The 13,802-nt window shown below is 49.2% G+C and overlaps 1 protein-coding gene across 1 annotated transcript; it reads left to right on the top strand.

Moving 5' to 3' along the window:
- Positions 1-1,292: 1,292 nt before the first annotated feature.
- Positions 1,293-12,748, top strand: BCKDHA (branched chain keto acid dehydrogenase E1 subunit alpha). The gene is made up of 9 exons (XM_053397789.1): positions 1,293-1,444; positions 6,040-6,219; positions 6,378-6,464; positions 7,133-7,241; positions 7,985-8,146; positions 8,560-8,766; positions 9,478-9,619; positions 9,747-9,918; positions 11,582-12,748. The coding sequence occupies exons 1-9, from the start codon at positions 1,334-1,336 to the stop codon at positions 11,750-11,752; spliced, it is 1,341 nt and encodes a 446-aa protein (XP_053253764.1). The 5' UTR covers positions 1,293-1,333; the 3' UTR covers positions 11,753-12,748.
- Positions 12,749-13,802: the final 1,054 nt, after the last annotated feature.

The raw sequence follows: 13,802 nt of genomic DNA, 5'->3' as shown, positions 1-13,802 counted from the left end.
AAAAATTGGGGAGAAGGCCCACTCTCTGGGTTTAGGGGTCGCTGAGCAGAGGGGGCTCAAAATAACAACAACAGCCTATATTTGCGCAGTTGCCTGCTGAAAATATCTATAAAAAAGCAACTGCACCCAGGGGAATCATTGTGAAAATAAGAAATATTTAGGTGTGGGCGCCAAACCTCATCCTTGCCGAGGAAGGCCTATTGGCACAGTCCATCCCTGACCAGGTTGATCAGGTTTTGCTGCGAGGATAAAACAGGGGTTGTTATGTACTGAAGTTCTCACCCTGGGCCAGCAGGGGGATACTGTAGATAGTTTTCACTCAGGTACCATATATGCAAATAAGGGATCGAAAGTGACGTTCAGTGATTGGACAGTTACAGAAAATGGTTACTGTTGCATTCCAGTGGAGCTCTATATAAGCAGGCTGGCTGAACCCTTCAGTTCAGTTCTGGCCTGTGAATAAACAAGAGCTGTTTGAAGAATTGCTGTGTCGTCTGATATGTTCACCCACAACTTAATAGAGGTCATGCTTCCACATCCATACCCCGAGTCACTTGGGGCTGGCGACTTATTTCCCTCTCCCTCTCTGCCTAAATCTACCTCACAGGGTCGTTGTGTGAGGTAGAAGCGACGGAACGGGGTCCTAGTGGGAGGGAGAAAAAATCCAGAGGAGGGGAGAAGGACTCATCCATCGGGATGGTTAGGATGATGATTAATAATAAATAATAATTATTTTTTATTTATACCCTGCCCTTCCCGGTTCAGAAAACCGGGCTCAGGGCGGCTAACAACAAATTTAAAACACTTAATTGACGCAACAAAAAAACAGCATAAAATACAGCATAGAACGTGAATAACAATAAATTCAGAATTCAAAAATCAATTTAGGGGGGAAATCCATCCCATAAACATTAGATGATTACTCATTACATTCATAACACTTCCCTGTCTGAGGATCAGGGGCTGCTGCGGGGTCCGGATTTTCCCGGACACCGAACAACACCGGCGGGGGGACGTCCGCTCGTCCGGGAAAACCCGGGCGCGTGACATTCCCCGCTGAGACACCTCAAAAACGGCATTTTTTAATTTTATTTTGTCGTATTCCATCTTGCCCATCTCTACAACTTTTCTGCCAGGATATGGTTTGAAATACGTCAATACACACGAAAAATCACGACCCATTCCTGGGCTCTATTCCCAGGGCCGCGTTATATTCCGAAGCAGGTTCGAGGGAGGAGCGAGGGCGGCGGCGTCTTTCCCGCCTCCCTCGACGGAGGAGGAGGAGGCGAGGCCTAGTGCCCGGCGCCCGCCTCGCGCTTCCCAGCCGCCCAAAATGGCGGCGTCGGCGAGGCTCCCTTGCGCGGGGCTGCGCTCCCTGAGGCGCCTGCTGCTGGGACGCCCCTCGCACCCCGGGCGGCTGCCGGCGAGGGGGCTCCGCGCAGGAGTGAGTCTCCCGAGGCGGCCTCCCTGCCCCCCCTCCCGCAGTCACGACCCGGATATTTGGGCCCCATTTAAAGGGAGGGTTGGATCGACGTGGGGGGTTTTTCCCCTCTCAGCGAGAAAGGAGGTCCTTGTGCCCCACTTAGCCGTGGGGGTTTCTTTTGCTGGGGGGTGGGGTCTCAAATAGGGGTGGGACCCCCTTCGCTGGGGGTCTAAAGGTGGGGTAATATCTCTCCCCCTACCCTCCAGATCTCTTCCCGCCCCCCCCAACCCTAAAAAACCAAAACAAATCACAGAAACCCAACTTCTTTAGGGTTTGGGAGGCAAAGGCTGGATGGGGGAGGGAGGGAATGTGGAAGTTGCATATCCCCACGTGCTACTTTGCACGTGTATGGGTGCAAACTTTGCGGGGGGGGAGGAGTGGAGCATTTTATATTGCGGGTCCATCTATCCTTGTTGAAAATGCTATATCCGTCTTCTCAGAAATGGGTGTCCTGCAGGGATTTTTAACTGGCATATGTTTCCTGAAATCATCGTTCATGCTGGTCTATTGGGGGTTGTTATTGTTGTTGATCATGTATGTATGTATGTATTTGTTGTGTTCTTTATGTGAACTGCTTCTGAGTGAGCTCTGCCCAAATAATGACATGGGTCCTTATAATAGTGCACATTGTTAAACTGCGGAACTCGCTGCTGCTGCAGGAGGAAGTGACGGCCAGTAGCCCAGATGGTTTTTAAATGGATTTGATTTGATTTTTTAAAACCGGTTTTTATAACGCAGGTGGGGTTTTGTTTTTTTTGTTTTTTTTAAAGGATTGGACATATTCATGGAGGACTGGCTGTATCGATGGCTACTGGCCTTGATGGCTGTGCCAAGGTCAGACACAATAATCCTTCTGAATACCAGTTGCTGGAAACTGCTTGGAGGGGGCGTTGGAGAGTTGCTCTTACGCCCGAATCCTGCTTGCGGCTTTGCCACAAGCATGTGGTTGGCCACTGTGGGAAGAGGATGCTGGATCAGATGGGCCGTTGGCCGGATCCAGAAGGGTCTTCATACATTCCTGCGGCTATTAATTTGGCTCACTCAAATGGGATGATGGCGGAGGGTGTGTGTGTGTGTGTTGAGTTTGAGTTTCTACTGAAATGAGGCTGCATTTTAATGTTGTATTTTCATCTTGTTTTTAAGTTGCATTCTAATCAATTGTTTTGATACAGTGGTACCTCGGGTTACATACGCTTCAGGTAACATACGCTTCAGGTTACACACTCCGCTAACCCAGAAATAGTGCTTCAGGTTAAGAACTTTGCTTCAGGATAAGAACAGAAATCGGGCTCCGGCGGCGCAGCGGCAGCAGGAGACCCCATTAGCTAAAGTGGTGCTTCAGGTTAAGAACAGTTTCAGGTTAAGAATGGACCCCCAGAACGAATTAAGTACTTAACCCGAGGTACCACTGTACCTGGTGTTAGCCACCCTGAGCCCGGTCTTGGCTGGGGAGGGCTGGGTATAAATAAAATTTATTATTATTATTGTTGTTCGGCAAAATCTAGAAGACCACAACTTCCCTGCATCTTATGAACTTGAGTGGTCTGTTGCCTTGTGGCCAAACACAAACACATAGACGCTCATAATGCTAGCCAAAAGTTCATACAACTGGCTGCTTTGCACTGCTGTTCGCAAGGAGAGGTGGGCTTTCCTTCACCAGAGGCTTTTAAGCAGAGGTTGGATAGCCACCTGGCAGGGATGGTTTACTTGAGATTCCTGCATTGCAGGGGGTTGGACTAGATGGCCATCAGGGTCCCTTTCCAACTCTTAAATTAGGAGTATGCCCCATTGAATTCGGTAGGACTTACCGTATTTTTCGCTCTATAAGATGCACCAGACCACAAGACGCACCTAGTTTTTGGAGGAGGAAAACAAGAAAAAAAATATTCTGAATCTCAGAAGCCAGAACAGCAAGAGGGATCGCTGTGCAGTGAAAGCAGCAATCCCTCTTGCTGTTCTGGCTTCTGGGATAGCTGCGCAGCCTGCATTCGCTCCATAAGACGCACACACATTTCCCCTTACTTTTTAGGAGGGAAAAGGTGAGTCTTATAGAGCAAAAAATACGGTACTTCCCCCCCCCCCCCCCCGGTGGGATTTAACTCCCAAGTAAACATGTGCAGAGCAGATGAGGCTGTGAGAGCGAGTTGATTGCATTGTGCCCTGATGGAAGGTGGGAGGCTTGTGTTAGAAATGCTGTAAATATCTATTTTCCAAAGCATTCAGCAGGGAACCAGTCTTTTAAAAGGCATCGTCACATGTGGTTGGTTGGTGTGTGTGTGTTTGTGGCAGGTCACCCTGTGTGTTTTCAGCACTTGGAAAACACTTTCTTTCAGAAAGGGAGGGAGAGAATCCGTCTCCCCTGCAACTTTCTCCTGCCTGATTGGGCCGCCTCAAGGGGCGTGTGTTTCTCTTTCTTTTGGGACCGCATCCAGTTTCCCTCACCCTTTCCCCAGTGTTGATTTACTGAAGTCAATTAGCTTTCTTGTCACAGCTTTACAGGTCCCAAGATCTGTGGAGATAATTTTCCTTCTCTCCCTGGCAGCAGGCAAGGACGTGGTATTTGTTTAACAAACATGTCCGTCCTGGATTTAAAGGCTTATTCCACTGTTGTTTTCGACAGCTCATATAGCCTGAATAGGGAACCTGATCTCTCCAGATGTTGTTGAACCATACAGGGACGGCCTCTAAAGTGTGTAATCCAAGAGACACTTTCTCTGGTTCTTCCACCCAGTAATATGTTACAGGCCTAGATTTGCAACTTAATAATAATAATAATAATAATAATAATAATAATAATAATAATGCCTTCTTCTTCTAAATGTCAGGTAGTTGTTCTCTTTGACATCTGGTGGGAGGGTGTTCCACAGGGTGGGTGCCACCACTGAGAAGGCCCTCTGCCTGGTTCCCTGTAGCTTTGCTTCTCGCAGTGAGGGAACCGCCAGAAGGCCCTCAGCGCTGGACCTCAGCGTCCAGGCAGAACGATGGGGGTGGAGACATTTTGCATTTTGTTTTACCAAAAAGACCCACAACCCTGTAGAAGCCAGGCCTGCCCCCCACCATTTTGTCACACTCTTTTCACCAAGAAATGAGAGCCAGTGTGGTGGGGGGAGGGGGTAGAGCAGGGGTCGGCAACCTAAGCAGTAGCAGCCCATGAGGCTTGCCTAACCGGCCCATAGCGCCCCCTGCTGCCACCCCCGCTGCCTGCTCTTACTGGTGCGGCACGGCACAGGGACCAATTTTTGGGTTGATGGCACCTGTGCGCATGGGCACTCATCTGACCTGGATGTGCGCTGGAAATAGCATGTGCGCACACATGCGGAACGGAGAAGCACCCGTGCGCATGTGCACACACTATTTCCGGTGCACTTCTGAGTTGCAGGAGTGCCAGAAATAGCGTGTGCGCTCACGCACGGGCGCTCCTCCAACCCGGAGGACCATGCGTGCGCACACGCTCCGGCCCGTCCTCTGATGGACGGAGCGTCGACCGGCCCATCCTCAGATAAGGTTGCCGACCTCTAGGGTAGAGTTTCAGACCAGGGTGCAAATCCCCACTCAGTTATGAAGCTCACTGGGTGACCTTGGGCCACTTAAAATCTCTCAGCATTCCCTTCCTTATGGGGGTGTTGTGGGGATTGAATGAGAGGGGGAGCAGTGTATGTCACCCAGAGCTCCTTGGAGAAAAAGGTGTAATTGCAGTAAGCACATAATAAATTGAACTGAGGATGGGGATATCATGTTAGGGATGTGCTCAGTTCTTCAGCCTGGGGCAGGGAGCAGATTTAGCCCCTGCTCCCACCGGATACCCTTACGCTAAAACATTGCATCTGGCGACCATGTTTTATCGCTGTGTTTCTATCCTACGAAGCCCAGCCTACAGAAGAGCTCCCGTAGCTGCTGACGGTGTTTCACACAGGGCTGGACTTTACCTACCACCCCTGGCAACCCCATCCTAGCAGAGAGGCAGTCCACTGGGAGGGGAGGCGCACTGCATGCACAAGCACACCCTGGGATCTTGGCAGTACACGCCACCTTCTACATCGCCATTGGGGATGCAAAGCAAAGGGGGTTAGAGGGTTGGTGGGACCACCTTTTGAAAAGCCAAGGCACATCGCTCGCTGCTGTGATATGGAAGCCGGGGGTGGGGGGGAAATACCTATGTGGTGATAGCTTTGCAGAATGACAAGTGTAACTGAAATCAAATAGGTAGCTGTGTTGGTCTGATGCAGTGTGTGTGTGTGTGTGTGTGTGTGTGTGTGTGTGTATTCATATTCCAGTAGCACCTTAGAGACCAACTAAGTTTGTTCTTGGTATGAGCTTTCGTGCGCATGCACACTTTTTCAGTATCTGTGCGTATCTGAAGAAGAGTGCATGCTCACGAAAGCTCATACCAAGAACAAACTTAGTTGGTCTCTAAGGTGCTACTGGATAATTGTTATTTATTTATTATTTCTACTGAAATCAAATACATAGCATTTCAGTTGCCTCGTCGCTGTATGGCATGATGCAACTCTGTTCACCTTTTCACAGGTGTGTTGTTCTCTCTTTATCTGTCCCAGGTATGCCTTCAACAGCAGGAAGAGTTTACCTCTTTGGAGGAGAAGCCGCAATTCCCCGGTGCCTCGGCCGAGTTCGTAGACAAGCTAGAATTCATCCAGCCTAATGTCATTTCAGGGATTCCCATCTACCGAGTTATGGACCGACAGGGGCAGATCACCAACCCCAGCGAGGACCCTGAGGTAAGACAGAAGGGCCTTGTCAGATTGTCCAGTTCAGTGCAGTTCCGAAGAAAAAAATAAACCAAGAGGTTCTTGCAGGAGCCAAGGAATTTTGAAATACTTTCTTTCGGCCCTGTTCAAATATTTTTCGTCCAGCGGCATTTCTCCCTCTATTGCAGCTTCCCCAAGAGCAGGTGCTGAAATTCTACAAGAGCATGACGCTTCTCAACACCATGGATCGGATTCTCTACGAGTCCCAGAGGCAGGTATGGCCGCATTTCACATGCACACATGCTATAAGATTCTGCCCCCCTCATTCAAAAAACAAATTGTCCTATTGGGAGGGTCACACAAAGTATCTCCTGACTTGGGGGTGTGGATGTAGCCTGGCCTTCTCCAACCTGATGTCTTGGCTGGACTTCCATCACCCCTGAGCGCTGGCCCTGCTAGCTGGGGCTGATGGGAATTGTAGTCCAAAACACCTGGCTTACAGCAGGTTGGGGAAGGTTGATCTAATGTAGGACTGTCCGACAGGTCGATTGCGATCTACTGGTCATTCGTGGGATGCCCCTTGTCAATCATGGTTGATCGTGCCCCACCCCCAAAAAAGCTCAACAACTCTGAGAAGATCACTGCCAGTTTTTTTTATAGTGGTTGTAGATCGCAGTCTCTTGGAAGTTGGACAGCCTGATCTAATGAACAGACAGAGTAACATGCACACAAAGCTGGGCCTAGAGGCCTTCATCTTCCTTAGAATCATAAAATTGTAGAGTTGGAAGGGACCATGTGAATCCTCTAGTCCAACCCCCTGCAATGCAGGAATCTTGCCCAACATGGGTCTCGAACCCACAACCCAGAAGATAAAAGTCTTTTGCTCTCCTGACTGAGCTATCCCTTCCTCCTTCCATGACTAAGTTCAGTTTGTTTTCCTTAGGGTCGGATCTCCTTCTACATGACCAACTACGGGGAGGAAGGCACCCACGTGGGCAGCGCAGCCGCTCTTAGTGACACCGATCTGGTCTTTGGACAGTACCGTGAAGCAGGTAAGGGACAATTCACTCTCCCTCCTGCTAAAGTGTGGTGTGCTACTAGCTGCTCAGCCACTGGGTGGCAGCACATGACAGCTCAACACTGCATTGCTCTTAACAGCATTAGGCATGTTTGCATCCTCAGCTCTCACCCCAACAATACTTCTTTCCTGTTATTCCATTTTTTAATCATTTGTTCCTATTTTCCCTTAGGATACACTGTCTCTTGGGCTGGTTAGTTCTGCACACCGTGTGACTGTTTATAAACAATTAAAGGAGCTGATTAGACAGGCACATAGTACCATGTGCTTTAAAGCAGTGTTTCCCAACCTTGGGTCTCCAGCTGCTTTTGGACTACAACTCCCATCATCCCTAGCTAGCAGTACCAGTGGTCAGGGATGGTGGGAAATGTAGTCCGAAAACAGCTAGAGACCAAAGGTTGGGAAACACTGCTTTAAAGGATGATTGATCTATTTTTATATTCCATAATAGCAGCCACTGCAATAGGTGTTCTTAATAGGCCTCCTTTTCTGCAGTGTAATCTAGAATTTATTTTATAGTAGGCTTTTGAACCTTGACTGCGATGGTTCCCCACCCCCAAATGCTCTCCTCTCGTCCATCAAATGACCCCCCTCTGTGGAAGAAGCATTGCTCCTGAACTCTGTGCATCAACTAGTGCGCTGTTAATACCATTACTGGCTTCTCACTCTGATAAAAGGTGCTTCCGGTTAATGTCATGTTCCTCTTGCTCCTCCTAGGTGTACTGATGCACAGAGGGTACCCTCTGGACCTCTTCATGGCACAGTGCTACGGCAATGCCAGCGACACTGGGAAAGGCCGTCAAATGCCCGTTCACTACGGCTGCAAAGATTTGCACTTTGTCACCATATCATCCCCACTAGCTACGCAGATCCCACAAGGTGAGGCGAAAATGGAGTTGAAAATTTCCAAGATGATAAAGGGTCTGGAAACCAGGCCTTATGAGGAACAGTTGAGGGAACTGGGTATGTTCAGGCTGAATCGGTGGTTTAGCTTGATCTGTGGTAGCTTCAAGTAAACATAGCATCTGATCCTCTTTCCCTCTGGCAGAGTCAGGAGGTGTGAGACACCCCAGGCTGGCAAATCCCCCTTTGGGGTCGTTGCCAAAGGGGTCTGGGAGCTGAGCGGGTCACGGCACTGCTTAGTATGGACAGATCCTCTGCTTTATTAATGACAAGGGTTCGTTACAACAAAGCAATCCTTTGTTTGAAGACACAGTCACAGTGAATGGCCTGTGTACCCATCTCTTTCCTTTCCCTGTTCTCATTCCCTCTCTCCCCTCCCCATCTGGCAGCTGTTGGCTCCGCCTACGCCATCAAGAGGGAGAACACCAACCGGATTGTCATCTGCTACTTTGGGGAGGGTGCGGCCAGTGAGGGCGATGCCCACGCAGGCTTCAACTTTGCCGCCACCCTTGAGTGCCCCATCATTTTCTTCTGCCGCAACAATGGCTATGCCATCTCCACCCCGACGTCTGAGCAGTACCGGGGCGACGGAATAGGTGAGGGGGGTCAGGCCAGGGTGTGGGTGGGGTGGAGAATGCTCTGAGGCTACATGACCTTACCCTCCTGCCCCAGATTCTGGGTAAAGCAAGTATAACATAGAAAGTCCACTTTGGAAGGCTCTGCTGTCACCAGCCACTGCTGCATAACGAGCACAGAAATATACGTGCCTTTTTTCATCTTTATTTTGGCATTGTTTCAACAACTGTCCTGGAAGCACCTGCTGCAATGTGAAGCGTGACTTCCCAGAGTAGGGCGTATCATATTGGGAGTAAAAGTTATTTTTTGCAAATTTCCTCAGTTAGGGGTCTTAAAATCATGTTTTCGGGGTGTGAGGAATTCAAATCTGCTATTATTTTTGTGATCAGACAACATTTAGCTCTGTAAGTCTGCATTTGATGAAGAAACATGTAAACTGCTTTCGGGAAACCCATGAATTTTAATATTAACTTCTGAAAATGTCAGGTAACGCTAAAGAATAATAATATAACTGCATGTTCTTGACAATCATTTTTAATTATTTCTAGGCAGTTTTGCACACATTTTACCTGTACTAAATAAAACTAAATTAAATTTATTTAACCAAATATCTTTTGAATTCCCAAATCAATGTTACGACTTTTTAGCACCTCTCATTTTTGGAATTTGAAAGTTGGACAGTCCAACACTCCCTATTCTCAGAGCGCTTATCCTTTGCTTCCTTCCCACAGCCGCACGTGGTCCCGGCTACGGCATCCAGTCTATCCGGGTGGATGGCAACGACGTCTTTGCCGTGTACAATGCCACCAGGGAGGCCCGTCGCCGGGCTGTTGCCGAGAACCAGCCCTTCCTGATTGAAGCCATGACCTACAGGTAGGTGTGGAGCGAGCGGGGGGAGTCAATGGAGCACAAGTCCCATAGCCTGAGAAGGAAGTGACCTGATGGGGGGGGCGGGACCAAAGAATCCCCCTAAATAATGAGCTGCCCGTTTCCCTCTCAGGATTGGGCACCACAGCACAAGTGACGACAGCTCCGCCTACCGATCGGTGGACGAAGTCAACTATTGGGACAAGCAAGACCACCCTATCTCTCGTCTCCGTCACTACATGGTGGGCAGAGGCTGGTGGGATGAGGACCAGGAGAAGACGTGGCGGAAGAAATCCCGCAAAAGGGTGAGTGGCTTGGATGTATGGTGTCCACATTAACCTCCTGAGAGCCAGTGTGGTGTAGTGGTTAAGAGCGGTAGACTCGTAATCTGGTGAACTGGGTTCGCATCTCTGCTCTTTCACACGCAGCTGCTGGGTGACCTTGGGCTAGTCACACTTCTTTGAAATCTCTCAGCCCCACTCACCTCACAGAGTGGTTGTTGTGGGGGAGGAAGGGAAAGGAGAATGTTAGCTGCTTTGAGACTCCTGAAGGGGAGTGATAAAGCGGGATATCAAATCCAAACTCTTCTCCGTCTTGGCTGTGTTTCTGTGGGTGCCTGCTTGCGATAAATAGGCAAATGTACAGAACAATGCAAAATATGAGCAAAGGCCAACAATATTGAAGTCTCCTAGGAAGAACATAGGGAGCAGCTTTAATGCTGAGCCAGAACATTGCTCCCTCTAGCTTAGTGTCAATGCCCTACTCTTCAGCTGCCTCTTCGTTATTTAGCAGGATGCTCCTTCCATCTGCCCATGCCCTAGGTACAGAAGTACATACCCCTTTTGAAAAGGAGGAACATGAATGGTGACTTCCACAGGGTGTCAGGGACTGGCTAGGCAAGGAGGAATGGTGGGAGGCTACAGCTGGAGAACCCCCCCCCCCCGAAGCATCAGAGTGGGAAGGCTCTGAGCCAGGAGATTGGTGGTGGGGCGCAGAAGACAAGTCAGAGGAAGTGGGGGGGCAGATGGGATGGAGGCTGAGCAAGCAGTAGGTTTAAGTGAGAGTGAGGCAGCTGAGGAGGAGGCTGAGGCTGCAGCAGATTGCCAGCCCCCTGCCAGTTCCACTGTCTCCTCCTCCCCTCCTCTTCTGTCCCCAAGAACGAGAAGGGTGTTACCTGTAACAGAGCAAAAGGCACAGAGAGCCCCTCCTCGAAAGAGTTTGAGACTGTTGCGAAGGCAGCCAGCTGCAGAGGAGCCTTGGAAGGAAGTGGGAGGCTCAGATCCCCTGTTCCGGCCCAGTATACCTGAAGGAGCGTCTCCACCCCCATCCTTCAGCCCAGACACCAAGGTCCAGCTCCGAGGGCCTTCTAGAGGTTCCCTCATTGGGAGGAATGAGGTTACAGGGAACCAGGCAGAGGGCCTTCTTGGTAGTGGTACCCGCCGTGTGGAACACCCTCCCATCAGATGTCAAGGAAATAAACAACTACCTGACTTTTAGAAAACATCTGAAGGCAGCCCTGTTTAGGGAAGCTTTTAATGTTTGATGTTTTATCATGTTTTTAATATTCTGTTGGGAGCTGCCCAGAGTGGCTGGGGAAACCCAGTCAGATGGGTATAAATAAATTACTACTACTACTACTTCATCATCAGGTTAGTCCTGCCTGTGAAGTTCGCCATTGTGTTTTGTCTCTCTGAATAAAGAATCAACTTTACTGCTCATCTCTGAGTTTCTGTGCTGAACTGCAGCCAAACCAGCCCTGCCACAGGGAAATCCCAGTGCTCCTCCGATCAGCTTTCTAAAATAGAACCACTGCTTTGTGATAAATAGAAACATCCTGGCTGAGGTGCTCCTTTTCAGAGAAGCCAGGCACCTGCCCCACCCTCCTTTTCTTCCGCACAGGATTGTAAAGCAAAAATCGCAGGTCCGGAAAGGTGACTCCCATCTCTGCTTTCCTTTTGTGTTCCTCAGGTGATGGAGGCCTTTGAAGAGGCGGAGCGCAAGTTGAAGCCCAGCCCTCAGTTCCTCTTCTCCGACGTCTACTGCGAGATGCCCTGGCACATCCAGAAGCAGCAGGAATCCCTGGAACGCCACCTCAAGCAGTACGGCGAGCACTACCCGCTGGGCCAGTACGAGAAGTGAACCATCTTCCCCTCGCCTCTCTGCCCTCCAGCAGCTGGGATGTGCAGGAGATCTGGCTCAAACCAGCGTGCAGAGAGAGAGAGAGAGAGAGGTTTCGTGTTCTGGCCAACCCCTTCCTTGTCACAGTGGCGATCGTGTGAAAAGGAAGGATCAGTTGCTAAGAGACTCCGCACTGGGGGATCCCTTTTGGATACTTTGGGGTTGAGGGGCTGGCACCTGTAAGCTGTGTCATTGGGCCCCACCCAGGGGCTTCAAACTAGCTTGTGGTAGCAGCCCAGACTGTTACTTTGCCCCCGTTTTTAGAATCTGCTAGTTGCACAGAGCCTGTTCAAAGCACACGAAACATCCACGGCTCTCCTGCTGTGGATGTGAATTGCCTTAGATCTGCTGCTTCCCCAACTCTTCTCCTGCTCCCGGTACCCTTTCCCTCCACGATTCTGTCATTCAGCCAGAAATTGGGCATAAGCTAGCAGGCAGCACCTTGGTTTCCCCTGTGGGGGGGGGGCAAGCATTTTTGTCAAACGGATCCCTAATGCCGTCATAAATGTCTCCGGAACTGAATACCACTTTGGTGGAATCTGCCGCTAGAAGTCAAGATGTGTTGTCTAGAGTGGGAGGCCGCAGCTGGTGTCCTGTCTGGGAAGTAAATCCAGGCCCTCTTTGGATAGTGTCTTTTGGGTGATAAATGGCATTTTTAAGGGATGTGAACCTCAAACTGTCATCTTAATTTTTTTGAGGGTTTTTAGAGGCCCGGGAGAGTAATGCTGAAAGAAGAAGTTACGGCTGTCTTGCCTGGCCTTCTTTTCCTGAGCCCTTTCCCCGATCTAAACTGGCACCTGGAGGGGGGAGCTCTCTTGGTCTGTTACGCTTGAATCAGAAGTTCTTACCACTGAAAAGCAATGGTTCTATTTGAGCTGCTGGGAGTAACAAGTGTCTAGGCAAATGTATGTATGAACAAAGGGGCACATTGGGGAATTAATAAAACTTTCATGGGCATTTGCCTCTATGCAATCTGCTTTTTGACCAGGGAGAATCTGCAGCCAGGGGGGCCACATCCTTGGTTGGGATAGTTATCAAAATGGGTGGAACCCGTTTGGCAGTCACTTGGGAAGGAAAGAATGGCACTTTGCACGTGCTCAGTGACACTCTGCCTTCGCTTCACAGGAGTTAGGGCTTGCACCCTAAATCGAAGCAGGCTGTGGATTCATGTTAGATGAATTCATGTTAGAATGATTAAAACTGTGGAAGAGCAAAGTTAGCTGCTTCATCTCATCTCACCCTGACTGCGATGAATATTCTGCAGTTGCACTACAGCGCCATAGGGTCGCATCCAATGTCAGCCCTCCTCTGAGTAGACCTACTGAAGTTAATGGCCATGACTAATGCAGATTTATTAATTTCAGAGGCTCTTGTCTGAGTAGAACTTGGTTGGAAACAGGTACTAGGTACAGAATCCATCATCTTCAACACCTTACGGCACGTTCCTTAAAATTTTGTATCAGAGTATTTTCCTAGTTTACCTGTTATTTGATCACTGCTTTGTTTTACCACCTGTCAGCCATCATGTGGAAGGACACTATAAAGATTCCTTGGCTATCTGCTTTCCTGTCTACAACCCCGTTCTGTCCCTTTGATACCACCTGTTGCCCTTCCATTTTTTGCCTCGGCTGCTTGCCCCAGCCAAAAGGCAGACTTTTTGGTTTATAAAACACAACACTGAAAACACCTTGCCTCCCTGCTGCACAATCATTTAGGAATCACTGCCTTGCTGAAAAATAATAGTTTGGCACTAGATTACTAGCCTGCTATTTTAAAAGCACTTGCAAATACTTTCCAAAGAGCAGCAACAAGTATAACTTACAACCACGGCAGACATGAACCACATCACCAATACACAGCACCTGAGGCATATTTTATTATGATATCTGTAAATCATTGCAGCGTGGGAGAAATAGTCTTCCCTGCTCTTTAAATAGAGCACATGGAAACATCCGAACCTTCCTCAAATTTCTGTGTAAGAAGCAGCCAAAAAGGCAGCAACTAATAGCCT

The sequence above is a fragment of the Podarcis raffonei genome, chromosome 8 (assembly GCF_027172205.1).
Source record: "Podarcis raffonei isolate rPodRaf1 chromosome 8, rPodRaf1.pri, whole genome shotgun sequence".
Classification (NCBI taxonomy): Eukaryota; Metazoa; Chordata; class Lepidosauria; order Squamata; family Lacertidae; genus Podarcis; species Podarcis raffonei.
This window is presented reverse-complemented; position numbering and strand designations above follow the sequence as displayed.